Source organism: Hippocampus guttulatus, chromosome 8 (genome assembly GCF_054856545.1).
Source record: "Hippocampus guttulatus isolate MCC_2025c chromosome 8, RoL_Hgut_1.0, whole genome shotgun sequence".
NCBI classification, from domain to species: Eukaryota; Metazoa; Chordata; class Actinopteri; order Syngnathiformes; family Syngnathidae; genus Hippocampus; species Hippocampus guttulatus.
The window spans coordinates 19615183-19642500 of NC_141268.1; the positions used below are offsets into that span (position 1 = coordinate 19615183).

At 44.8% G+C, this 27318-nt stretch overlaps 1 protein-coding gene across 7 annotated transcripts in view; it reads left to right on the top strand.

Annotated features, from left to right (window-relative positions):
• The first annotated feature begins 6926 nt into the window (after nucleotides 1–6926).
• ptprt (protein tyrosine phosphatase receptor type T) overlaps nucleotides 6927–27318 on the top strand; it is a 119819-nt gene continuing 99427 nt past the window's right edge. For all 7 annotated transcript variants that reach the window (XM_086117121.1, XM_086117122.1, XM_086117123.1 and 4 more), the window contains exons 1-2: nucleotides 6927–7278; nucleotides 21253–21351. In XM_086117121.1, coding sequence (XP_085973247.1) covers nucleotides 7191–7278; nucleotides 21253–21351 — 187 coding nt within the window. In that variant the 5' untranslated portion in view covers nucleotides 6927–7190. The remainder of the gene's footprint in view (nucleotides 7279–21252; nucleotides 21352–27318) is intronic.

Below are 27318 nucleotides of genomic sequence, written 5' to 3' on the forward strand. Positions count from 1 at the left end.
GATATTTTGTGAATGCTATGTACCTAATCAAGTGTCCATCCCATGTGGAGAACGCCATCCACTTGCAGGCGGACCAGCGTTTGCTGCCATAATCTTGTCTCAGAGCTAACGAGATTGCGGGGCCACGCCAGGACACGGGTGCGCGTTTAATGAGGGCGGGAGAGACGTGGACGTGAACCCTCATCTTTGCTAGGCCCGCCCAGACCAATCCAGGAGGGTGCCGAGATGCGTCGTCATCGTCGCCATCAGTGAAGCTACTCCTGTTAACGAAGTTCAGCGGCGACTCTGCGTACGAGTTTTGCGTGACGAGCCCTGCTCTGACTGGCAAGCAAAAAAGTGGAGATGTGATCACTCTTTGGTGGCAATGGGCTCACTCCACAAGTAGCAGTTTTTTTTTGTTAAAAAGACAGCATCGAATTGATGTTTACTCTTAACGCAAAACAAAGACAAATGCAGCTCGTTTATTTAAAACAACCACATAACTTGCTTTTGGGTAGTCAAATGTGAAACATGCTAAAGGCCATTAAGAGGCTAATGAATAACATCAGTATTGGCCGCTTTGAACCAAAATGGCTGACTTCCCGTGTCTTTGGGCATGGCTTCTTGAGACTTTTTTGAGATTCTAATCATGATAGGGGTGTCCACCAAATTTCATGCATCCTTATGGATCGAAGGTCTTGAGACGTTTTTGTGGGTCTTCTCATAATTGAGTTGTTGCTCTGAGTAATTGGCACTGAGGGCTAAAACTGAGCTGAATTGGGCACTTTGGGCCAAAATGGCCGACGTCCCTTTTCTTCCGGCGTGGCTTCATGAGCCCTTGATACCGATTGCAAAGTCAAACTGGCTTTCGGAGCTGAAACTTTTAATATTAAATAATTATTTGCAAATAATTTCGCTGAGAAAATGAAACAATTTCAAAACGAGCCTAAATTGGCTTTTTAAAACAAAAATGGCTCCCTTCTTGTGTCTTTTGGGAATGTCTTCATGAGAATTGTTTCAGTGTGTCTACACATGATCGACACAGTTACCAAATATCGTATTACAAAGTCCAATTACGAGCTTCGGTGGCTGAATTTCCCCCCCAAAAAGAAACCTGGCGTGGCAAGGGGAAGGCCACACTCTCTCTGTCCACTTGGTGGCCCCAATTTACCGAGAAGGTAAAGAAGAAGACGGCAAATGAGCGCGAGGAAGATGTAGGACGTGCATCGATGAAAAAGACAAAATGGAGGATCCGAATTGGAGTAAGTTTTAAACATTCTCCGTCTTTGTTAGAAGTTAAGTTACTATTATTGTTAGAACAGTTACTTTTGAATTTGCTCAGAAGTGGTTCCCTGTCCAGGTAGGAATGTAACTTTGAATTGTCACAGCAGTAGCTTAGCTGAAAATCAAACAAACCCCCTTTCCTTTTCAAATCTTTGAAACTCTAACGTTACTGGCAAGCAAAAGGTAAACATTTGAGAAAGTGGGGGCGAAAAGAGTCTAAATTTCATGCAAAATGAATGAGGCAACTGGATTTTTATCACTCTGTGATGTTGAGAAAAGGCTGCATGAATAATTCAACAGAGAAGGAATCAAAAGCTACTAACAAAACAGCAATCAAGGGGGAACACTGCCAATGTTTAGCTCACTTTGAAAATGGCACCGAACTATCCCATTAGCAATAATAATAAAATAAAAAAAAATGACTATTTTAATAATGACAACAACAACAACAACAAAAGTTGTCACTAGAGGTGCCAAACCAAAGTGAAAGAATGTCCACTCACCTTCAGTGGCAACTTTTTGGCACATTTACTGTCAGTCATGTAACTGTGGTAAAATATTTAATGTACACCAGTAATATACGTCGTTATATTGTGGTTCAGTTTTTGTCTCTGCATGTTTTTAAATATTTTGGATATATATTTATGTATTAATTTAGTTTTTAAACCAGATTAAAAAAATCGAGATTTATCATCTAGAATACCAACCTGTCTGCAGACAATAAAATAAAAAAGTACAAAAAAAAACAAGCACAAATATGTACAACAATGTCATAATTTTGACAAAAGCAGTGCTTCACCGCGACCTTGTGTCAATCTATGTTCCAAGGAACTTAACCTGACTGAGCAGCTTCATTTGGACAAAAGTCATGCTTTGCCGCTATCATGTGACAAATATAGGCAATCATTCGCCTTTTTGAGTGAGCGTCAAATACTGCCTGATTTCTCTCAGCTGCGGTGCATCCACAAATTCACCATCCAAGGGACGCAAGACATTGGAGATGTTTTCTGGGCTTTTCTGATCCAGCAGATGGCGCTGAAGAGCACGATGGGTGAGAAAAAAAAAAAGAATAGTGTCAGGTATGAAAGGCGTTCCTGTGGCAACCATGCGCCGCCGCCCTTTGAGGATGGCTGCGGAGATTAAGCAGCTAATGGGATTGACATCTTCGGCCGGGTCAACGAGACGCCGCCGCCAGCTGGACGTGCGAAAACGCTCGGTGGCCAGCAGCCTGCCTGTGATGTTTGCCTTTGATCCCGAGTGGACAGCGACTTAGGTTGATTGACCCGTGTGCCTGTGGTCAGCGGTGTCAGTGGCCTTAATTGCCGCCGCCTGATACCTCAACTTCTCATTTGAGTTGCTTGCGCCACGGTGAGGTAGCATGTGACTCGTCATCGGTTTGGATCTCCAAAAACAACACTTTGAAATGATGTCCCATAACGAAACCCCATCATTGAATAAAGAGGCGGCGGCCCTGGAAGTGGCGACATGGAGCGGCCGATGATGGCAGAGTTGCCCCAGCCTGCGACCATGCAACAAAAGAGGCCAGAAAACATCACAATTATCGACTTTCAAAGTGTCTCAAAAAAGGACTGGACCTTGGAAAAGAGGACATACTGTGTCCTAGAAAGTCTTCGAATGAAAGCACGCATGTCATCTCAAAAGGGGGCATGGCCTATCAAGTCCTTGAAAAAAAGTCTCCTCGTAAAAGAGGATGCGCGCACTCAGGCGCGTCCGCGGTCCATTAGCCATGCTTCCAAAGTGGCACAGATGAGGACCAAAGTGCATTTTGATCTGATTTGGTGTCCAACATCTTCCCAGCTGAAGCACGGCGGGCGGCCGTTAACACACGACACTTCTTTCCCATAAAAGACACGCAAGAAGAAAAAGAATGGGTCGATGGATGAGGAGACGGAAGATGGATGGGTCGGTCGACAGAAAACAATCGGGGTAGAGAGATGGCGAGGTCGATGAAAAAATATATGCGTAGATAGATCAGTATGTGAATAGATAGATGGATGCGCAGATGAGGAGACAAGACAGGTCAATAATTGGGTGGATGGATGGATGCGAACATTTGGGCCTCATTAGAAAAGCCGTGGGTGGCGGATTTTCAAAATGAAAGCACATCTTTCGATGAGCTTTCATTTTGAAAATTGTGGCATTCACATGGTGATGGTCCCATTAGAGAGGACCTACATTGAGTGCTCATTAAAGTGTGTGTGTGTGTTGTGAAAATCAAAAAAAATGCACAATAATAATAGCAATAATAATAATTATTAGTATGCCGTTGCTCGTCGAATGTCTTGCATCATAAACATGCTCTCATGACGTCATCCATCTAACCCGTTAACCTGGTGTCTCGATGTACGCTTGTGTGTGTGTGTTTGCAGGCGCGCTTGTAAGGTGTCGACAGGACGTTTGTGTCATTAAGTATGTCCTCACTAATGGAAGTGACTTTGAAACGTGTGTGTGCGCGTGTAGTGTTGATATTTTGTGTGTGTGTGTGTGTGTGTGTGTGTGTGTGTGTGGCTGCCGAGAATAAATCCAACATGAGCGTTTCATATCTACATCAAAGGATCTATGAAGGATTCGGGTTTGCCCTTGGGCGCCCCCCACGGACACGCACGCGCAAACATCAACAAAGAGAATCGTTTCTAGACCAGAGGTAGACAAACTACGGCCCGCGGGCCGAATCCGGCCCGTTGGTCTTTTTAATCCGGCCCGCCGAAGGTCGGTCCACAATTAAGGTTCGATGTGAATGATTGCATTCATTTCAATTGGACTTGTAATGACAGGCATTTCACCGCCAGGTGGCGCATTGACTTGAAGTTGCAGAACACAGGGAAGGGGGGCGGGATCTTTTCGACCACCTAGGACCTCTGTATCGCTCTACTTCTACTGGTCTGATCACAACCCTTCTGCAGAAATGCACAGGCTAAAATAGGTCATCTACAACACTGTCGTCATTTTAAAAAAGTATATTAATACAGTACTTTCATGCTTTTGTTCTGTTGATGTTTGATATGGACTGTCAACAAATGCAGTTTATTTTTTTAATGTACCATAGCTCGTGCTGACCTGGCCCTTCTGTCAAATTTCAAAAGTCAATGCGGCCCCCGAGCAAAAAAGTTTGCCCACCCCTGTTCTAGACCCACACACACCTATGAGAGACCCAGACACTGAAATGCATTAAGAGCAGAGTTGATGCGCGCGCGCACACACACACACAAAAACAACAACTCTGGCCTTCCTCAGGCCGATTTTTGAATCTGTGTCCCGTGTTGTGACGTCACTATAATTCTGAGCTGTCCCGGCGACCGCGTCTGATGACAAAACAGCTCATGAGTTTACGTTGCGGGTGGTGATTCTGGCGAGCTCCGACGTGTTCTCAACGCCATCCGTCACGTGACGTCGGCACGTGAGCGGCGGCGCCGGTCCGTCGGGACAAAAGCAAAGTCGACTCTTGCGCCTGCTGAGTACTGATGCGTACCTTGAGTGCGTGGACGGGACGCCGCGGAAAGACGCGCGAGCGAGGACGTCAAGGACAAGGACGTCGTTTGCCGGGGACAAAACGGGTTGCTATGGGGAAACCCAAAACTATCACAGTGACGTCACAGACGGTCATCTTTTGTTTTCGTTCGGCGGTCACTTTCAGCGCTGACCGATGACACAGCGGAGGAGCGTTTCAACTCAAGCCGTGCTCAGGCTGGATTGTCAGGTGCTCCAAATTTGAGCATTTCGCATTGTGCGCTCAAGATGTTAAATTAGGGTTGAACCCGGTGGGGAGGTTTCATATTTGGATTTGAACAGTTTTGAATTTCCAAATGGGGCTTTCAAGCTTCAACAAGTAAGGATTTAACTCCGCGTTAGGGCTCCAAGCTTTCAAATGAAATTACTGATGCCCATTTGTCCTTCATTTGTTCTTCCCTTCATTCTTCACTCCTTTCCTTTTCCTCCTTCTATCCTTCCATTTTTTAATCAGTTTTCTTTCTTCCTCCCTCCTTTCCTTCCTTGTTTCTGGCCTTGTTGACTTTCTCACTTCCTTTCCTTCCCTCCCTCCTTCCTTTCTTTCTTCCTTTTTTGTTTCCTTCCTGCAACCCTCGGTAATTTTCTTCCCCCCCTTCCTCTCATGTGCATAATTGATGAGTAATCAATCAATAGTGAAGTCGCAGAAAATCCAAAGTGACGCTTTGGCGGTGACAAAGGCGATGGCGATGCAAACGAGCCATCGATTGGTCGGCACTTAATCGAGTGAAATATTCATCAGCTGTCAGGCGAGCGGAGAGCGACCAACCAAGAAGAAAGGTCAAATGTGGAAAACTTTGTCGTGGGACCCCCCCCCCCCCCCCCACACACACACCTTTCCCTCCACCAATTTGCCCTTTCAGTTAGGCCTGCCAGGGTGCAGCTATCAAATGAGGGTGGGCAACACTTGAGGTTTCAGGTTAGGATTTCAAATCAATTAAGCAGCGTGGGTTTTGCAAGTAGGTTTTCCCAAAGTCAGGGTCAAGATTTAGGGTTTCAAGCCTAGTTTGAGCTTTTAAAAGTAAGGGTTTCAAGTTTTCAAGTGTCGGTTAAGGTTGCAAACTAGTAATGTGGTTTCAAATGAGTTTAGGCTGAGAAATTAGGGTTTCAAGGCCACACACAGAAGTCGACTTTAGTCTGTCGTACTTCAACGTACTGACAAATCAGCAGCAACAAGATGGCACGAGTGTACTCACTGCAACCAAACAACCGCAATGAAAAAATATATGATGATTAACCTTTTTTTTTTTTTGGAACGTGAATTGACGTCAGTGAGGCTGCTTGCGGAGAGTGCCGGCGTTAGGACCTGGGGTAGAGCTCGTAAGGCTGGCGGTAAGCAGCACGCGCTTGAACGGAAAACCGGACGTCCGCCCTTTCCAAAACAAAAGTCGTTGACGCGCCTCCTTTGTAAAAGCGGAAAAACAAAACACGAAAAAGAAATGCTGGATGTTTCAAATGCTCCCAACGACAATTGTCTTCTAGTAAACGAGAGAGAAAAGAAATAAGTTGCAATTTGCGTGCCAGTCAGCTGCAAAAGGCAACTTGCTTGCGAAAATGTGACATTGTTCACTTGCTCAAATGCAAAATTATGTTGACATTCAGTTTTGGATTAAAAATCATTTCCTTCCTTCTTCCTTATTTTTGTTCTTTGTTGTTTCCTTGCTTCCTAAAAAATGTTTCCTTATTTCTTCCCTTCCATACTTCCTTTCTTCCTTGTTTACTTCCTCTCTTCTATTTTCTTCCTTTCTCCCTGCAATCCTTTCTTCTATTCTTCTTTTGTTCCTTCTTTCCTTCTTTCTCTCCTTTCTCCCCTAATTCCTTCCATTCTTCCCTGTTTACTCCGTCCCTCACTATCTCCTTCCCTTCCTACCTTGTTTCCTTACTCCCTTCTCTCCTTTCTTTCCGTCCTTCCGTGTTTCATTACTCCCTTCTGTCCTTTCTTTCATTCCTTCCTGCTTTCCTTGTTCCCTTACATCCTTCCTTCCTCCCTCTCTTCATTCCTTCAATCATTCCTCATCCCACCCTGTTTTAAATCATGCTCTTATTTTGAAACCCAGCGAACCCGAACCTCCCTGCTGATCTGCTGCGCGCGACCTGCCGACGCGGGCGCGAGCGCGCCTGTCAGCGGAGGTGCGCGAGCCGCCTCCTCCAGCAGCAGTCAGTCTGACAGTCACACAGTCTAACGGCAAGTCAGTTCGCGTACCCACGCCGACATCCGCGCAACTTTCTCGCTTGGCGCAAATGTGACACTGAAGTCCATCATTTGGATTTTCTCCTGACTTTTTTCTTTGTTGTTGTTGTTTTTTTGCGGGGTGTGGGGAGTGCAATAGCGAGGAGGCGCGAGCATGTGAAACAAGTTATACGAACGAAAGGATAACAAAAAAAAAATTGAAGAAGAAGAGATGGACGCGGGGAATCACGTGCTGATTTGGCGCGTACTTTTCTTCTACTTGGCGCCCGTGGGACTTACTGGCGCGCAGTTTTTCCCAGGTGAAGTAGTGACACCATCCCCATCATTTTTATGATTGTCATATATGATTATGATGATATTTGCCGGTTGGTATTCGCCATTCATTCTTAAAATGTCTGTGATTGATTTTCCATTGTCAGATTGTCTTATGTCGCCACGTTTGGGTTGTTTGCTGCGTGGTTCGGGGGTACCTTGATGGTCGTGGGGGTCCTGTAATGCTTTCCCCTTGCGTGAAGCGTATCACGTGACCGCAAAATAGGGACTTTTATTACAACAAAATGGGGGGAGTTGGATCTATCTATCTATCTATCTATCTATCTTTTGTCCTTATATCTTTCTGTCTGTCTGTACAAACTTTGTATTTATTTTTCTTGCCCTTTCTACTTGGTATTCAGCCCACGATTGCACTAGGCACAGGCAGCCGCCCCCACCTACCCCACATCCCCTTTGGTTTCCTTCAAGGAATATTATGGGACACTTGTTTACATTTTACACATTTAATACGCCTTTCACTTCTGTTGGTGTGAACTGAGTGCAATGTAACGATACTTGAATTGCTACTGACTGTCATCAACGCTTCGTGCGCGCGGGCGTGCTTGGCTGCGCGTTTTGGGAGCTTTGAACAAGTTGTTGCACCTGCAGTGCACTTTTATGTCGTCAGGGGGCGGTAGTGGACCATCAGATCACACGCGGTTGTGTAGATCATGTTTTTCGATATATTTCTTGGAAATAATAAGTGATTGTTGGATGAGAAAATAATCATTTTATTTTTATTTTCAATGTTATTTTAGTAAAGTTCTAGCCACTTTAAGTGTTGTTTTTTGTGTATAATGACATAAATTGCCTCGAAGCATGTTACGACAATATATGAATCAAAGGTGGTTTTGTTGTTGCTGTAATCATTTTTAACATTCTAACATTTATGAATTGACTGAATTGAAACAAAATGCATCACCGTCTTTCTGAGACAAAGATGACTGGTAATGTTTTTAATGTAAGTGACTTCCAATGGTAAATAATGAAAGATAATAATAATATGCAGCGATGCTATAATAGGACGGACAACAGGCCCAAAAAAATCAGGATATATCAATACAGGGGCTGAAAATGTTTGCATGTATTTTAATCATAGTTTCTTGCACATATGAGAGGATTAGCTCTGAAGAAGAGAACAGTTTGTCTTGTGTTCACCTTCAAATTCGGATATGAAATGAAGGCTTTAAAGCAAGATGGGGTGTCACTGGCCCACGAGATCATCAGAATTAGTCACTGATTGTGTCGTGTTGTTAATTATCAATTTTGAATCGTGTGTGTGTGTGTGTGTGTGTATATATATATATATATATATATATATACACACACACACACATATATATATACTGTATATAGATATAATATTTGTACAAAGCCCAATTCCATAGAAGTTGTGACATTGTATAAAATGTACATAAAATCCACATATAATGCTTTGCAAATCCTTTTCAAGCTATATTCCAATAACGTTCCAAAGAGCTGGGACAACAAAAGATTGGGAAAATCAAGGAATGTAAAAAAAAAAAAAACAACAACAACAAAAAACACCAGTTTGGAAAATTCCACAGGTGAACAGGTCAATTGGAAAGATGTGGGTGTCATGATTGGGTCTAAAAGGGGCAAACGCGAAAGGCTCCGTTGTCCACAAGCAACGATTGAGTGAGGAACATCAACGGATGAAGGAAAATGTTTCGCAACATCCAATTACAAGGAATTGAATTCTTTCATTGTCTAGGTATCATCAAAGATTACGAAAATCTGGAGAAATCTCGAAACATAAGCGGCAAGACCAAAAAATTAGATTCAATGACCTTTGATCCCTCTGGTGGCATTTTTGGCATAATTGTCAATTAAAACGGTTTGTCGCTACATCAGCAGCTGCGAGTTCAAATGCTGCCATGCATAGCGATAGCTAGATATCAACAACATCCAGAAACGACGCTGGCTTCTCTGGGCCTGAGCTCATCTGGGATGGCACCTGGGACGGCATTGAAGTCTTGTTAGGTCCCATGGCAAGGATAAAATGATGTTTTGGAACAAATTATGGTGCCAACCAAGCAACTTCTTTTTCAGGGATGCCTTTGCTTATTTCAGAAAGACAATGCCAAGCCTCATTCTGCATGTGTTACAACATCATGGCTTCGCTGTAAAAGAGTGCGAGTGCTCGACTGGCATGCCAGCAGTCCAGACCTGTCTCCCATTGAACATGTGTGACACATTATGAAGCACAAAAAAACAACAGGACACCCCTGACTTGTGAGCAACTGAAACTGTACATCAAGCATGAATGGGAACGAATGCCACCTGCAAAGTCTCAACAATTAGTGTTCTCGGTTCCTGAAAAGCTTAGAGAGTTGTTTAAAGGAAGTGTAAACATGCAGTGTTGCAGATACAAAACTGAAAGGAAATGATTTTCTAATCTTAAAAAACAATCAAGTCATCAGTTTGACCATCTTTGTCGTGTGTGTGTGTGTGTGTGCTGTCAGGAGACGCAATTAGAAAGTATATTAATATGTATTATTTTGTGCGTGGTGCCAGGAGTCTCAGTAGAAGAGCATATTGTGGCATTTTGAATGATCCCGCGACGATGTGTCCGGTCAAAGTTGACCTTGGAGACGCACTCGGCATTGACCTTGGAGGAAGTCACGTCTTTGGAGTCGAAATCGCACTTAAGGAAATTTGTTTGACACCGCGTGTTCGTGTCGTCTCCTTGACGGCCGGCAAAGGAGGGAGGAGGGAAGGAAAGAAGAGGACGGAGAGAGAGAGAAGGACAAGGAAACCAAAAGGAAGCCTCACATATTGGGAGGCATTCACCAAATCTGTTTATTCGCTGATAAACGTGCGCTATTTCTCAGCTACAGACAGAGCAATAAAAGTAGTACTTTGGCACTGTCTTGATGCCACATGTCACAGCGAGTTTGGGAGCCTCATTTACACATAAGTATTGCTTTGCTGCCATCTTGGTGCCAAGGTACTCAGTTGAAGTGAGTTGAGGCGTTTCATGTTGGGCAAAAATAGTGCTTTGCCACCATCCTGTGGCACCACGGTACCAAAGAACTATGTTGTAGTGAGTTTAGGGACATCATATAGATAAAAGCAGTGCTTTGACGCCGTCTTGTGACAACTTGAGGTAATGATGAACCCTTTTTGCAGACTTTTGGTCATCGCGGCATGAGCGCCCTGAACCTTTGGTTGACTTTAGTGTGTTTATTTAGATTGACTGATGATTGACGGAACTAAAATAATGACAAATAAAATGAGAATGTTGTCACATTTTTCCACGTTGCCTACAAATAATCTCTTTCTGCACTTTTCCCTGCAATTAATGAATCAAAAATAAAGTTGATCTAAACTATACGTTGACAGTAATTACAGAAAAAAATTGTTATGCAACACGGTCCCCCTCAACGCTTTTTTTTATTTTTTATTCCTGCACTAAACTTTTCCTGTACTTAATTCAATGAAATGAATGGAATCAAAGTCTCTTTTTCAAATGGTTTTCAACGTTGCCTCATTTTGACATCTGTGTTGCCCCGCCCCCCTAAGGCAAACCATTTTTAGGCCATCGTAGCCAATTCGCTGCGAGCGAGCGCTGAAGTACGTACATTCATCCGCATTAAAGCCGCGGAACGGCGGCAAATTGCGGGACGCACTTAGCACTCTCTCCGCTGTGGCATCGGCGGAGATAATGGAGACATAAAACACTCGCAAGCGTCGCGTGCGAACCCTGAGTGCACGACCCATTTGGCAGCGGCGACGACTGTGCTCGCTCGCAAAGCGGCGAAGTCAAGTCCCAATTATTGAGGGAACGGCGTCGAGTGGGCGCCTTGGATGGGGACGTTCAAAACACTGATGACAAAACGGGGAGCCACTGCATATACGTCGTTTCGATTTTTTTTTTTTTTTGAAAGCATGAACATTTTTTTAGAATGCATGTCGTTAGCATTAGCATAGATCCTGACGTGCACATAGCTTTCGCTGTAAAATTGAACAATAGCATCAAACATCAATCAGTTCGCGAGCACCGTAAAACGCTCGCATCTCAAGTTTGCGCTCACGTGCCAAAGCAAAAATCGTGCAAATAACGCATGGCCGTGCGCAAAGTGCATTGTGGTAGTTGGAACTGAACTGATTCAGAAAGAGAGAAAGGAAACAAGGATGGATGGAAGAAAGCAAAGAAGGGAGAAAGGCTGACGACAATGGTGACTGTGTTCTGCAGCCTTTGCGCCAGCGTTAGCCTTGGATGCTAATGAAGTGGCCTGCTGCACCGCCCGTCGCAGGCTCCAGTGTGTGTGTGTGTGTGTGTGTGTCTGTGTGCGTGCGTGTGTGTGTGGAGACACGAGTGGAAAGGTAACAAGGCCCTTGTCTTATTGTCTCACCCTCTTGAGGTCCTATTAACCTTTGCTTAACACACACACACACACACACACTCACAAGTGAGTTAATTGGCTGAGGCAAATATTGTGCAGTAAGTTAATGCCACTGTTGCACATGGCTCCCTGTGGAGTCATTTCGTGTGTGTGTGTGCGCGCGCGTGTTTCACCGATTGACACAAAATTTGGCATGCCGACTCGTCATGACAGGACACACAAAAAGCATCTCAGGGACCCATGCATGAAACTGAACAAGACATCCGCCATTTTGACACTGCCCTTTAGCACGGCAACATGCTCCCAGCAAAGTTGGGAAAAATAATCCCCTGACTTTAGTTAATACATTTGACACGAAATTTGGGAGACATGTCGATTTTAGCACGATACAAGAAAAAGTCACAACAGGAACAGGAAGTCGGGCATTTTGGCCCGACACCAACTTCTCTGACCGACACAGAATGTGGTTATGTCAATCTTAACTCACTGCATGAAAAAGCCTCAAAGAATCAGATCATAACTTGACTAGAGGGATCGAATACTAATGGTGTTAGCATGTACTAACGTGGATGTTTTCGCTGAGACTCCAAAGTTGTTGTTTTTTTTTAATCCGAAATGGAGCTAACCAGACAGAGCTAGCAGACTTGCTCGTTAGAATTTTCCCTGAGACGTTTAGATATGAAGTAAAGCATCAACACACGGAGATAGCAGGCAAAGCAGGCACGCTTGTCTGAATTTTAGCACGTGCTAACGTGGATTTGGTTTTCCCTGAGACTCTAAAGCTGTTTTGATATGAAATGAAGCGTAAACAGACGGACGGAGATGGCAGGCACACTCCTTAGCCTCTTAGCATGTGCTAACATAGATTTGAATTTTCATGAGACTCTAAAGTTGTTTTGATGCGAAACAAATCGTCAACAGACAGATATAGCACAGGCGGGCACGCTCGTTAGCAAGTTAGCACGCTTGGCTGCTAAGTAGCTAATGAGGGTGAAAACAGCTGCAAAGAAGACGCAAGCCCACTTTTCCATGAAACCCAGTCGGAGCGCACGAGCGGAACGTTTAGTCCCGAGTCATTGAGCTCACAATCTGGACGAGGAGGAGGAGTAGGGTTTAAAGAAAAAAAAAAATCCCAGGAAGGATCAGGGTTTCAAACGTGTGTTGGGGTTACATAGAAAGCGTAATGTTTAAAATTAGATTTTCAAACATGGGTTATTGTTTCATATTAGGATTTGTAGACAGGGTTTACGTTTCAAAGTTAAGGTTTCAAATTAGGGTGTCAAGTCATGGCTGTGGTACCAAATTATGGCTTTGAGTCTGAGTTAGGGTTTTAAACAAAGGTGTGGTTTCAAATTGGGGTTTCAAGACAGGATGAGGGTTTGGAAGGCTGCTTAAGATTTGTAATGAATCAAGTGGTGGTTTTCAAGGCAGGTTTTGCCCGATGCTTTGTGTAGTTTGTGTGAGTGTGTGTGTGCGTGCGGTTGCGTGTTCGCGTGTATGTGCGCGAGGCCGTTAAGACAAACGGAAGCGAGTGAACGTGTCCTCGGGCTTTTACAAGTGGAGGTTCTGACCCGACCCCGAGGCAAGCTGTCCGAGTCTGTCAAGGAGATGACAGGCATGCCATTGCGTGCGTGCGTGCTTGTGTGTTAGTGAAGGCTGTCATCGCGAAAGTGGAGGTGAAGAGAGGTCCCCGAGGTGGGTTTTTTTTGTGTGTGTGCGTGCGTGTCTTTTTATGCGGAAACACACGGTTTGCGTGCGTGCATGCGCGCGAGTGTGCGTGTTCCGCTCGAGCACCTCGGCCAAGACCGCCTGTCAATCAATTAGCCTCCCTGCCGCCTCCCAGGCTCCCTCTTCCTCGGCCCACCACGCAGCTGCTGAGACCAACTCCCCCCAAAAAACCCCAAAAGACATTTCTTGTGTCAAGTGTAGAAGGAAAGAAAGATGAACAATAGAAATAATCCACAACGTCAAGGTAACCAAAAATCGACCTCACGCTTTGCATGGGCCATTCAATGTTTGGTCCTGTTGGAAATGCCTACGTTTTCTAACATTTAGCAGGTTTTAGATGCGTGATGCTCACTCAATTACATTTGATATGTTAAGGAGGTTTGCTGTGACTGGGTCATTGTTCTTCTTTGGGCATTGAAAAAATGAAAATCGTGGAAATCTTTGGAGAAATGAGCTAGCAACAAGTTAATTTCAATTGCCATGCGCTGTCTTCACTGGGAACGTTGCCCTTACCAACATGGCTGCCATGTAGGCATGTTGGTGGCATATCTCTCCTTTCTGTCTGTGGTGGCCGTCATGTCTCTTCATTGTTTTGGCTCCGTTAAAAATTGAGGCTGTTGTTGGCAGAATTGTGGCCGTCGGCGGTGCACTATGAGGCGGCCATGGCGACGTGACTGCTTGGCGTCCCTCTTGAGGAAACTTTTCCATCTCCACCGTCCCATCTGATGGCTTTGCAGCCGCCCAGAATCCTCACTGAGGTGTACTGACCTTTGTGTACCGATGTATGGCTGTGTCACTTTGCACAAGACGCAGTGTGTTTTCACTTGAGCTGAGTGGGCATTTAGCTATCCCAAAGTTAAAAACAAAAAACAAGCCTCATTGCTGTTGGCTTCCAAAGGAAGACTTTTGGCATTCGTACATTTGAACAAGGCAAATTGGCCTCTGTTATTCTTCTTCTGTTGTTTCGCAACTATAATTTTCACGTGAGTTTAGCTGTAAGCATCTCCGTCTTCTCCCGTCGTGACTCGAGTCACGTCGTGAGTGTAGCTCGCCTCGAGAGGAGCCAAGGTAAGATGGGCAATGTTTAGCCACGATAGCTAGCCAGCCCCAACTAATTACCGTGCGTTAGCTTAGCGCCTAGCATTTCTCCGGCCGAGAAAGCAGAAGATGCACGTGACTGTTGTCCGTGGCGGCAGTTACCATGACATCTCAAACAATGTTGTTTGTCCAAATCGATGCTGTTGTCCAGATTTCGACCGTCCACCGTCTTACCTTGTGCATTAAAAATGCAAACACAACCACTGGACATTTTCCACAATAAAAGTGGATGTGAGAGGGCGCCCCTGGGTGGCTGTGTGGGTCCAAGGTCACTGAAGGGTTAGCCGGGGAGGGAAAAACAGGAAGTAGGCCAACACACACACCCACGTACACACACACACATACACAAATAAAAATTGTCCAGCGATGAAAGGTGCGCACACCTGTCTAAAAGTATAAACATAAAAAAACACACACGCACACAAACATATGCCCTCAGCTATGACTGTCCTTGCTCTCTCTCTTTCATTCACACACACGAACACGCACACACTCTCTGTTTAACCTCAGGAGGTGAAAACATATACACACGCGCACAAACTCTGACCCGATTGCGCAGCATGTAACCTCAGGTATAGGAAACGAACACGTGCGTGCGCACGCACACACACACACACACACCCAAACACACAAATATGAAAGTATTTTCGTCTTTGGAGTTCTTTTCTTGAAAATTGGTCTTGAAGTGTCTCTCTTTCAGCATTTGCACACAACAAAACCAAGGTGACATATAAATAATAGTGGTTGTGCGTCTTTAATGTCATTGATCAAATTATATGAAAATCATTCATAGACATTAATAATTACGATTTAGATGGTGCACTGCAAGTGCAGTCAAACCTCGGTTTTCGAACGTCACTGTTCTCGACCAAATCGGTTTTCGACCAAAAGTTTCGAGTTTATTATGCCTCGGATTACGGCCGAAAATCGTTTCTCGGCCAAACTGAGCGCACTTGAATGCGCCACTTGACTCCTCTCGCCTTCCTTACGTGAAGCGCCACTTCCTCGTGTAGCGTTCCATTGTGAGCATACAGTACGTGTTTCATAAAGATTTTTTTAAAAAAAAGAGCGTGGTTTCGGTTTTCGAACAGCCTTCTGGAATGGATTGTGGTCGAAAACCGAGGTATGACCGCATATAGAAATAGAATATAATTGATATGACGTAAACATCCTTCATTAGAAGTGTACAAACGTAAATATTGAAGTTGAATACAAATTGGCTCAGCTTTTTATTTCCTTTCTTTTAGTTTTTAGTTTTGTGATCTTTTTCTTCTCCTGATGAGCTCGGTAAAAAAAAAAAAAGAAAAAAAAAAGGAATCAGCCCCTGCAGTAAAATGAGACTTTTTCTATTCAAGGCTGCTTGGAAATGATGAATAGATCCATATAATAAAGGCCCAAACTCATAAAATGTGTCACCTCAGGATGATTAGCAACACACACACACACACACACACACACACAAACACCGTAAAGCAGCTCGGGGACATGGAGGCGTTTAAATAAAGCGCAACCTCACTCAGTCCAACGAGGATTTGTATACACACACACACACACACACACACATAAACATTCGGATATGCTTGATGAAATGGAGGTCTACGTAATATCAACGTCGCTGGGATGCGATGAGGAAAACTTTGGCATGTAGGCCAAGCCGCCGTGAGTGATGATCGCGGTGGGCCTCTTGGGCGGGGGGTTGCGCCGATGTTCTGCTATGTGTAGTTAGGCATCATCTCAAGCCTCAAGTCATTTCGAATCGAATTCCCACAAGCTTGGCACACCTAACTTTGGTCCATTTAGCCCACTGCTAATAACTCGCTCCGTCTCCAGGGGGCGACTGAGTGGCTTTCAAGGCTTGTTATGAATATTCACGCAAATTTACGGACCTCGGGGCTCCGTTTGGAAGGCACGCGAGCAAACAACAACAACAACAAGGCACGCACGCCCAAACACGCGCGCCCTGAACGGCGCTCACGCTAGCCGCAGCAGCTAACCCGAGGCGGCGGCGCAGCTATCAGCGGCCTTCACGTGAATTTGCGCTAACGCGCGGCGACACGAGGCAGCGAGTCGCAAAAGCCAAGCCGACGAGACGAGCGCGGAGTGGCCCGGACGAGACGGGACGAGACGGGGACGAGAAGACGCCTCCAGCCAGGCGCTCTAAACACTCTCTTTACTGCTCACTTAGATCACGTCGCCGCGCGAGCACGCAAACGCAGGCATATGCTTTTAAGCGGCTTAATGGGAATATTTAAAGACGTCGGCCTGCTCGCTGACAGCTGATTTAATGACTGCTAAAGAGCCCACGCCGTGGGAAGGCGCACGGAGAAGGAAATGCGCGTACACGATGAGTGGGGTCGGCACATGCGCAAACACACGCCAGCATTTGCCGCCAGCTCGGGAAACAGAATAGTCAGAAGAGCGCATCACGCGCACGCACGCGCCGTTTCATTCAAGTGACACCGCATTGCTTGAAAAAGTCTTCAGAGGTTATTCTGCTCATATTCCTTGACGTTATGTTGCACCATTGAAGTTGCACATTTAAAATTGGATGGATTTACCAATTCGGGTATGAAAGTTACGTTTCCTGCTTCGCACACCCACACACACACACACACACATATTTGATGAGAGCTAGGACGTGTGTGTGTGTGTGTGCGTGCGTGCGTGTGTGTGTGTGTGTGTGTGTGTGTGTGTGTTCACCGTCTCCTCATCACACCGTGATATACGGTAATACCGTCGCTAATTTTAGACTTATTTTGCAGCTTGCGTTGACAACCGCAAATCTGTCTGCACTCGTCGTCCAAATCTGCAATCAATGTTCATGTTCCTTTTAACCAAATTCAATTTCCCTTTTTCCGAAGATGTCTTTGTCAAAACAAAACAAAACAAAACAAAAAAAAACTACAACAAAGCATCCAATTTTATTATCCGTTGATGAAGTGCTCTTTTGCAGTGCGTCATCTCCACCATTATTTTGTCCAGAGTGCGAATCACAACATCAACCTTTGGTTTAAAATGACTTACTTGAACCCTGGGATGCCTCGCCGAAGGGCAGAACACGCGCTGTTCTTCCAGCCATCCATTTTCTGAAGCAATTTATGTGCTTGTTCTTCAAGCTGCTATCTAGCGCCAAGCTAACCTGAGTATTTTCGTCTGCTCTCCAGCATAAAATGGCCAAACTGCCTTCATATGCCGCCGTGAGAGACCAGCGGACAGGGGTTAATAAGCTGTCTCGCTGAGCTTCCGAGAGTGCTCGACAGTTGAATTTAATGCTCGATAGCCGGCTACTCCGGGTCCGCTTCCTCTAAAGTAGCCCCTTGCCGCGATTCACACGACACATACGTTTTTGAGTCTCTTCTCTCTCTTCGTTTTTACCTTATTCCATTTTTTTTTTGGGGGGGGGGAGATTTTCACGCAGATTGAAACAAGCTACGTGCGTCATTGTTGTGTCATTTCAACATGGCGGTTACTCAGAGTGAAGGCTCTATCGATAGCTATGCGCCGACAGGCCGATTTCGCTCCCTTTTGTTAAATGATCGTCAGCCCCCGTGGCGTTTCAAAGTGTCTTGTCACGCTGTTGGTGTTTGAACGAACAAAATCTCATCGGAGTAGTGCGCAAGTGCCAGGAATATAAGTTCCCAACGCACCCCTTGTCTCGTGTGGAATGTCAACAGTCACAAGAAACATTACAGCCTGCTATTAGCTTAAAATAGTAATATTGAGTTGAAAACACATACAAACATTTTTATTTGCTGTCAAAAAAAAAAAAAAAAATCTCTTTCATATCATATTAGGTCCTCATGCGCCGCATTTTTCTATGACGGTGTTGACAGTGACCCCGTTGCTATTTTTAGACACGGCGTGATACGGTGTCACCGAAATATCGCCCAACCCTCGTGTGCAGGTGTTTAGGAACTTTAATTATGTGCAACATGAAATGGGCTAGGCTACCTTGTAAATTTTAGTTTCACATGAGAGAGCACATGACGCGCTGGATGCCAATCACACGCGTACACGCACGCATGCACGCACGCACACACACACGCGCAAGGATCAGGGCCCGTCACTGTTGCTGGAGGATTATGTCATCGTGACGACTTTGGAAGTCTTCTAACAGCTCATTATATGCCCATCCTTGCCGGGTACTTTGGAATCAAGGGGGGGGGGGCTTTATTTGGCAGCACACACCTAATCCCATTCTCTCTCTCTCTCTCTCTCTCTCTCTCTCTCACACACACACAGGGATTGATGCTGATGCGGCTTTTATACAAAAGTCAAAAGAACAGCAAGATTTTTTTTTTTCTGTCTGTTTGACACGAAGAGTGGAAGCATGCCCAGGCTGCGCCCCCTCCCCACCCCCATGGAATATTGATGTTGCTGCTGTTTACGTCTCCCGACTTTGATTTCTTTGCTTCCTAACGAGATGAGTGAGGGGGCGCGTCATGCTAATGGCGCGGTGGCGCATTGACGAATTCATTGCGACCACTTTGAGGAAGGCGTCAAGCTGCAGCTTGTTTTCGTACGGCTTACGATGGATTCATGTCAAGTGGACACATATGACACTCACTACTATCACCACGCCTACAATATCCAAACACTGTGTGGAACGCACGCCCATCTGGCTGTGCACGTTGATGCAAGCCTTGCGCTCGAAGACATCAGCGATGACATCATCTTTGTTATTTATTTCTTTTTTTCGCTTTTAGCTGGTCAGAAGCGGGAAAGTTTGACAAATGGATTCTAACGAGCAAGCGAGCGACGTGTCCCTCCGAGGGAAATCAAATGTTCATGTTCAACTAGTTTGACTTTTTGGAGACACGAGCCCGCCACTCGGCTGGCCATTTTTTATTTTTTTTGGGGAGTTGAAAGCAAAAACATGATGTTTCGAGTTCAACCAAAAACGCATCCTTTCACTTACAGAAGTCCTTAGTTTCATGCTAACACACAATGAAAAACACCTTCGGTGGGCTAAAGAAGCTAGCATTAGCATTGCTGTTGCTGTCGGTGTAATCCAATCCTTTCTTTATTTTAGTCCAGATTTCAAATCTGAAACCACACTTTGAAACCCTAATCAAGTTGCAAACCTGAATTTGAAAACCGAATCCTGGTTTGAAACCCTCAGGCTAATTTGAAACCCTGACACTTGCATGCAAACCTAATTAGAGACCCTAATTTGACACACTATTTTAGATTCAGGAACTCTTAATTCAGTGATGGAATTGTAATTTAAACCGAGTACTCCGAATGATAACCGGCAAAGCCGTCAGTTGAAACCCTAACCTTTAAAGTACGAGGCCATTAAATACTGGACCCCCGCCAATTGTCTCTCCAGCGTACGCATGATAAACGCCGCCGGCGATAAAGCGTAAAGAAGAAGCGAGTGCTAATTGATTCCACAAATAAATCCATGCAAATTAAACGCCGCGTGTCAGAGCATACGGCTAATTAGCGGAGCGCGCGTGGGAGTGGGGGCGGGGGGTTAAGGCAGCGAGGGAGGGGGCGTGTTTAGCGCCCCGGGCTAGCGGCGAAGGCTAATGTGGCGCAAAAGTAGCGTAATGGAGCCGCGTAATCGCGTTGACACTTTGGTGGCGCAGCGCCACCGTGTGGAGCAATGTGCACTGCGCACGTGACCCCTGCAGACATTTCCTTCGTGTCTCACAATTGGCAGATATTTTAAACCGTAACCCTGTTATAAAACCATCATTTGAAGCCCTCCCTTGGATTCAATCCCTAAAATGAAGCCCTCGCTCATGTTTGAAACACTGATCTCAGTTTGAAACCTTAACCCAGGCTTGAAACCCTAGCTGTAAACCTTCATTTCAAATGCTTACGCTGCCTTAAACCCAGCAATTCTTTCAAACCGTAACCTTGGCTTCAAACCCTGAACCAGACTTGACACCGTAACTTGAAACTTTAAACCCGGCCTGCAATCATAGTTTGAAATCCTAATCCTTGTTTGGAACCCTAACCCTGTCTTGAAAACCTAATTTTTAAAACGTAACCCCTGTTCATGCTGCCAAATATAAATGCTAATTAAAAGCCCTAATTTAAGCAAGTCTTTAAACCAGAGGTGGGCAAACTACGGCCCGCGGGCCAAATCCGGCCCGTTGGTCTTTTTAATCCGACCCGCCGAAGGTTGGTACACAATTAAGGTTCGATGTCAACGACTGCATTCATTTCATTTGGACTTGTAATGACAGGCATTTCAACGCCAGGTGGCACAGTTACTTGAAGTTGCAGAGCATAGGGAGGAAGGGGGAGACGATACGGAAGCCCGCAGTAGCGCCAAGTCAAGCAAATCCCGTTCCATACGACGGAATAATGTACTCTTAAAGTCTGAAAAACGTGCCAAGAAATGCAAAATACTGCTTTTTAAATAAAGAAATCCAATTAATATTATGTCGAATTTAGTTCACCCTTTTGATCCGGCCCTCCATAATATTTTCTGGTTCTCATGTGGCCCTATGCAAAAAATAATTGCCCACCCCTGCTTTAAACCCTGACTGAAATCCCTACCCCTTCATAAAACCCTGAATAGGAACCATTCATTGCTACCCCAACCTTGTCTCGAAACCTTAATTTGAAGCCTTATTTGAAAACTCTGACGAAAACGCTAACCAGTGTTTGCGGGCGTCCACTCGTTTGAAACAATAACTTTAAATGCTGACTTCATATGAAAACCTACACCTGGTTTGAAGCCTTAATTTGAAAGCCTAAATTTTGTTTGTAACCCTAATCCTTACTCTCGTATTTTTTGCCTTGCAGGTGGTTGCACCTTTGAGGACTCGTACAGCAGCTGTGGCTACAGCGTGTCGCTGGGAACCAGCGGCTTTACGTGGGAGCAGGACCGAACCACGCACACAGGTATGCCCGCTCCGGCCGGCTGGGTGAAGCAGCATGCGGTTGGGCGCAAATCCCACCGGCAACCAAAACACCGATACACCGTTGGAATCGTCCGGCTTCAAACCTTCATTTCATATACTTGTCATTTTATTAATTCAGGCTTCAAACTGTATTTTAAAACCCTGACATAGGCTTGAAACCCTAATTTGAAAAATATAATACAGGCCTATAAAAGCTCCATTTTAAACCTGAACCCAGGATTTCAAACAATAATATGAAACCGTTGTCTATCCTAGAACCCTAATTTGAAACCATAATGTAGGCTTGGGACCCTAATTTGAAACCCTAGCCCTTCCTTTAAAACCCACTTACATCTGGAAAGCCTGCTGCTTTGCATGAAACCCTCATTTGAAACCCAATCCATGGTGTTCAAATTTCTTTAAAACCCTAATCCAATCTTGAAACCCTACTTTGTGTCCTCACCCTTGTGTCTTTACGACCGAGCCAATTTGTGGTGGTGAACATCATAGCAGGTCCACTGACATCATAACACATCTGCCGACATCAAAATTACCACACACACACACACACACACACAGAGCGTTGGTAATGGATTGGTGCGATGGCGGTGTTTTTGTGGGCGCGCCGTGGGCAGAGGTTGAAGGGCCGCTGGGCTGTGGGCCGCTGATTGGAGAGCTCTCGTCTCGTGAGGCGACGACTTGATTGCAAGGCTGATTGGTGGGAGTGAGCGGTTGCCAAAGCCTTGTTTTTTTTTTTGTTTCTTTTAGATGAGATTTTTTTTTTTTCAAGCTACACGTGACGGGTTGCGTGTGTTGCTTTTTTCACTCACCTTTTTTTCTCACTTGCGTCAACAGATCATCACAGAAGATTTTGCGGGTTGTTTTTTTTTTCCACGTAGCAAAGTTTTTAATCGCAAACACAAATTAACCAGTGGGAGGGGGGTGTCAAATTTCAAGGTCACGGGAAGGTCAAATTTGTCAGGAATACAACATCCACAAGTTTCTTCACAATTTGTGTCCGATTGTCTCTGAAACGGGTGGCCGCAATTGAGGCAGAAATCTTATTTCATTGCAATTTTGGTAGCAATTGACTTCAATATTAAGGTGCTCACCAAGGGTTAAAGCTCACCATGTCGAAAATCTCATTGCAGGAAAGGCCATCATGTCAAACCTGAAATGACGGCGACTTTCTCAAACTGCAACTGTTATGTAAATATGTGCCGAATACCGACAATGGCGGAAAACACATGTACACACGTTAAATTGTGACAAACCACTTCAAGTCAATTAAAATTGACGCTCTTCATGCAAGCTTTCAAGACCTGTAGTTATTTCGCCATTTTACGCTCATTTGTTGACTTCCATTCCATTTTCCGATCCGCTTATCCTCACAAGGGTTGCGGGGGGGGGGGGGGGGCTGGAGCCTGTCCCAGCTGTCTTCGGACAGTAGGCGGGGGACACCGGCGTACCCGGAGAAAACCCATGCAGGCCCGGGGAGAACATGCAAATTCCACACGGGGAGGCCAGAGCTGGAATTGAACCCAGTACCTCTGCTCTGTGAGGTCGACGCGCTAACCACTGGACCACCGGGCCGCCCATTTGTTGGCTTATTGAATAGAAATATTCAATAAGCCACCAAAATTTTTTTTTGGGTTGGGGTGTACAAATTCGCATTCTGACAAACCAGATCAAGTCTTACCTCAAATTAAGTCACAGGGTCAGGGCACAGTCTTGAGATTTGTAGTTATTTTGTCCTAATGCACTCACGTATTTCCATGTCGAACATAAATGTGCTTTTTTTGGGGCTCGGAAATGTCACCATTTGCCTTAGAGTCAGGGCGGCTCTCTCGCGGTTTCTTTGTCAGCTTTCAGCAAACGCTTAACACAACAGCACCTCGCCTTTGACAGGGAATGAAATGCACGTGAAGAAACTCGCTGGCAGACTCGTTCTTTCTTTGGGGAGGAGCGGCGGCGGATTTGGAAAAGACTCGCTCGCAGGCGGAGAGGCGGCGGGCGCGCAGCTGTCAGGCGAATGCTTTGAGCTCTCGGTTGGAGTGGCGCTCGCGCAGATAGAGCTGTCAGCCGAGAGCGCCACTCACGCGCGGCCGCCGAGTCCCGGCGCCGCTCTTAACGACCTTCGCCTGCCCTCAGCTAACTTTTTAAAAAGAAAACAAGCAAGCGCAACAGAGAATGTGTCGCGGAATGTTTCAGAGGGACGCGGAATGGCTTTTATCGGGTTTGCGAGATAATTTGGGTTGGAAATGAACACAATGCTGTTTTTTTTCCTCGGTCATAAACGACAGATTTTCGACGGGCCGTTTTCTCATGAATATTCAATAATATTGTCAATAAGCTCCGATTGTGTCTCTGTTGTCCTTAATTGGACATGGAAAACAGATTTCCTTTCATTGCGTATTGACCAATTTGCGGGTGTCTCTTCATGGGTTTGCCTCGTTGAAATTTAGCGGGGCGTCTGCTGATTTTGCGTCCGGCCGCGGTGCACCTCGAGGCGGCCCTGGCAGGGCGATGACGTGAGGAAAAATTTTCCATCCCCAAACAGTGGAACAAGATTTTATAATGAGGGTTATAAAAACATTCTCAAAGAAATTTGGAGTCATCATCAAACCTAACATGCATGCTGTTTAATAAAAATCAAAACCAGCATTTTCATCTTGGCTATATAGTTGTGAGTGAGTGTGAGAAATGCTCTCAGACGGAATCGGTAAAAAAAAAAAGAAAAAAAGAAAAGCAAAGCAGACAGTGGCAGAGCATCCATCAGGGGGAGCAATAAACGAGCATTTTTAAGAGGCAGGCAGCGTATAAAAGCCGGCGCGCTGGAGTAATGGCTCCCGCGGGCCCTGGATAAGTCGCGCTTTTTATTTGGCCATCTCAGAGCCGCGCCAATAATGGCGCAAAATGACACGGCAGCCGCTGCCGCCACCACGGCCTGCCGCCGCTGCCGACGCGACAACAAAGAGGCGACTTCGGTTTTTCCTTCTCCTTCATTTGCAGTTAGCGGACCTGATGATGATGCGGTGCAGGTTTTCATTACGCCATCTGACTGGATTAGACACCCCCGTCCCCCCTCCCCCAAGCCTACCCGTGTTGAACCTTTGTGTCCTCTTTGATGGCAGCGGGATAGTCCCAAAAGTCATTTCCACCTTCAGGGGAATAGAAACCAAAGAGCCACTTTGACTGGAAAACCGGACCATTAGAGCCAACATTTCCAGTTTTTACAAACATCAAAGACAATTTAGGCATCAAACAATGAGTCCATTTATTAATAACGTCAGAATCCATTTTGTGTTGAACAATCCCTTTTTTTTTAACCTTTAAAGACGGAGCATTAATAAACCCAAGCAATATTTTTTATGAGTTGTCAATGAAGTTAATGAACATGTTTTTTGTAAACACCAAAGGCAATGAAGTTCTTTGGTACCAGCCATGATTTTGTAAGCATCAAAGACATTTTGAAGATGTCCACAAAATGAACGTGTTTTTTAAAAATGTATGTTAGCCGTCAAAGACAAGTTGTCGTCTACCCTGGCAAAATTATTTGTAAACGCTAAGCACTCAAGCGATGATTTTTAAACATCAAAGACAATTTTGAGTGGACAGACCGATTTTCAACAGCACAAACAATGAAGTCATCAATGAACCTGAGACTCATTGGCAAATATAAAAAAAAAAACTCCTTCACAACCCAAGAAGCCATCAAAGACAATTTTGTGTTGTCAGCAACACTAACCAGACTTGTTTTTAACTTTAAAGTCATTAACAAATGCTACATACACAAGTCATCAACGAATGCTACATGTACCTTTTGGCAATCATCAAAGACCACTTTGAGATGTCAACAAAAATAACAGGTGCCTTTTTTGACCGCAGTAAACAGAGACAATGAATGGAGTCAAAAATCAAAAACTTTTTTGACTCTTGTTTTGAAAACAATTGGCGCTAGTTAGTAGCTAGAGTTAGCATCCTTTCAGTACATGCTAATAATGTCATCTTTGATGGACATCATTCCCTTTTTTTGGGAGTTGGGGGGGGTGTACCGGGGGGTTCCCCCTGAAATATTTTTTCTTCTTCATAGTTTTGACAGTCTCTGCTCTTTTGGTGATCAACTCGGACACAAAACTGTTGGATTTTGTTGCATCAGGCTGCTGAAGAAGGTTTTTTTTTCTTCCCCCCTTTGTCTTTTTTCTCTCGTCTGCTGACAGCCGGCATTGAGACGCATAAATTATCCATGTGCCGTGTTGCCATCACAAGCGCCAGCACAAAGTCAAAATCTTGTGTCGCCGCTGAGTCCTGCGGGTGCTAAAGAGACGCCTTTTACATCTCTCAAGAAGAACAAGAACCACAGGAAGATGAAAAACAAGAAGAAGGTGGCACTCGCGTTGCTCATTTTTGATACTAAAGTTAGAGAAAAAACATGTTGCTAAACTTTGCTGAGTTTGACCTGGTTCCTTCAAAGAGTTGCAATGATTGGAAATTCTCTCTTAAAAAAATCTTTGACGTGATCATTGCTCTGTTTTGTCATCTGCGGGCCTGTGCCCTTTTCAAGGGACATTGAAAGTAGCACAAAATGGCTGCTTCAAACCAAAATGGCCGACTTGCTGTCCGTTTTTTCAAGTGTGGTTCCTTGAAACCTTTCTGTGTCTGGTTAGGATTGACATGCGGCACCCAATTTCACGTTGATGGGTGAAACCGGTGTCGAGGTTGTTTTTTTTGTTGTTGTTTTTTTTTTGTCTTCAACTGTGCAGGAGGCGTAACAGTTTTTTTCAAATCCGAGTGGCCAACTTCTTGTTGAATTCCCGGCATGAGTCCTTGAGAGGTTTTTGTGAGGCCTCTTGATTTCATATTGATTGATAAAATTGGTGTCTGGTTATTGGTGGCTATTTTTTCTTCACAGTGAGTGCTACTGTGCATGTGCGTGTGCGCGTGTGTGTGTCTCTCTCTCTCTCTGTATATATACATATATATATATATATATATATATATATATGTATATATACACTATCCATCCATCCATCGAGTATTCGCAGTTCCATTTTTTGCATTCACCTTTTCATTTTCCATATTGTTTTTCCTTTATTTGTTTTTATTGTCCCTGGCCCTTTCATTCCAATTGATTAAATCTTTAATCAGTTTTTATCTCCACACGCACACACACACACCAGCACACGCGCGTGTGTAATGATTGAGGATGTGGTGAAGATGGAGTAGCGTGTAAATCTGGCGCTAGCCTGTGGCGGCGTTCCAGAGAGCAGACCCGTGTCGTAAAACACCTTCAAACACACTCGACGGGCAGAAGGTTTTTTTATGTGGCGGCTGCCGGCCCTTGGGGAGGGGCAGTGCGCGCACACACACACACGCGCACACACACACACACGCGCACACAACGGAATGACCGTGACAATCTTGAACGTGTTCTAATCCGAGACAAAGAAAACATTTGTGCCTCGTGACTCCGACTGCACAGCTTCATGTTTACTTTGTAATGCAAAGAATCACATTTGGCCCTTCATATCATAAATATGTATTTATGATACTGCGTGGCCAACGTATACCTGCAATCAGTCGAAGCGCAGATAAGCAGCACCAAAGAACAACAATAGGCAGGAAAACAACACATCGGGGCGGAGCGGAGCAGTCCACAAATGGTTGCTTTGTAAATGGAATGGCAGCTTGTGTTAGCAGTGACCGTGTTCATGGAGTCAATGAATTTAAATGACACATGTTGCCTACAGCGAAGGAATCCAAGTTTCAACATAACATATTTTCTGTGTAGTAAATTACAAGACAATCATTATCAATGGCTTGGGTGCATGAAGTGAAAAACAATTAGCACAAAAACAAAAACAAAAAAACGCCAAATTCACCACAGATTTTTTTTTAAACCAATATTTGAATGGCTGCCATCGTCTGATTTAATTGGCCAGCTGCTTGTTTGGATGGGCCCTAGGAA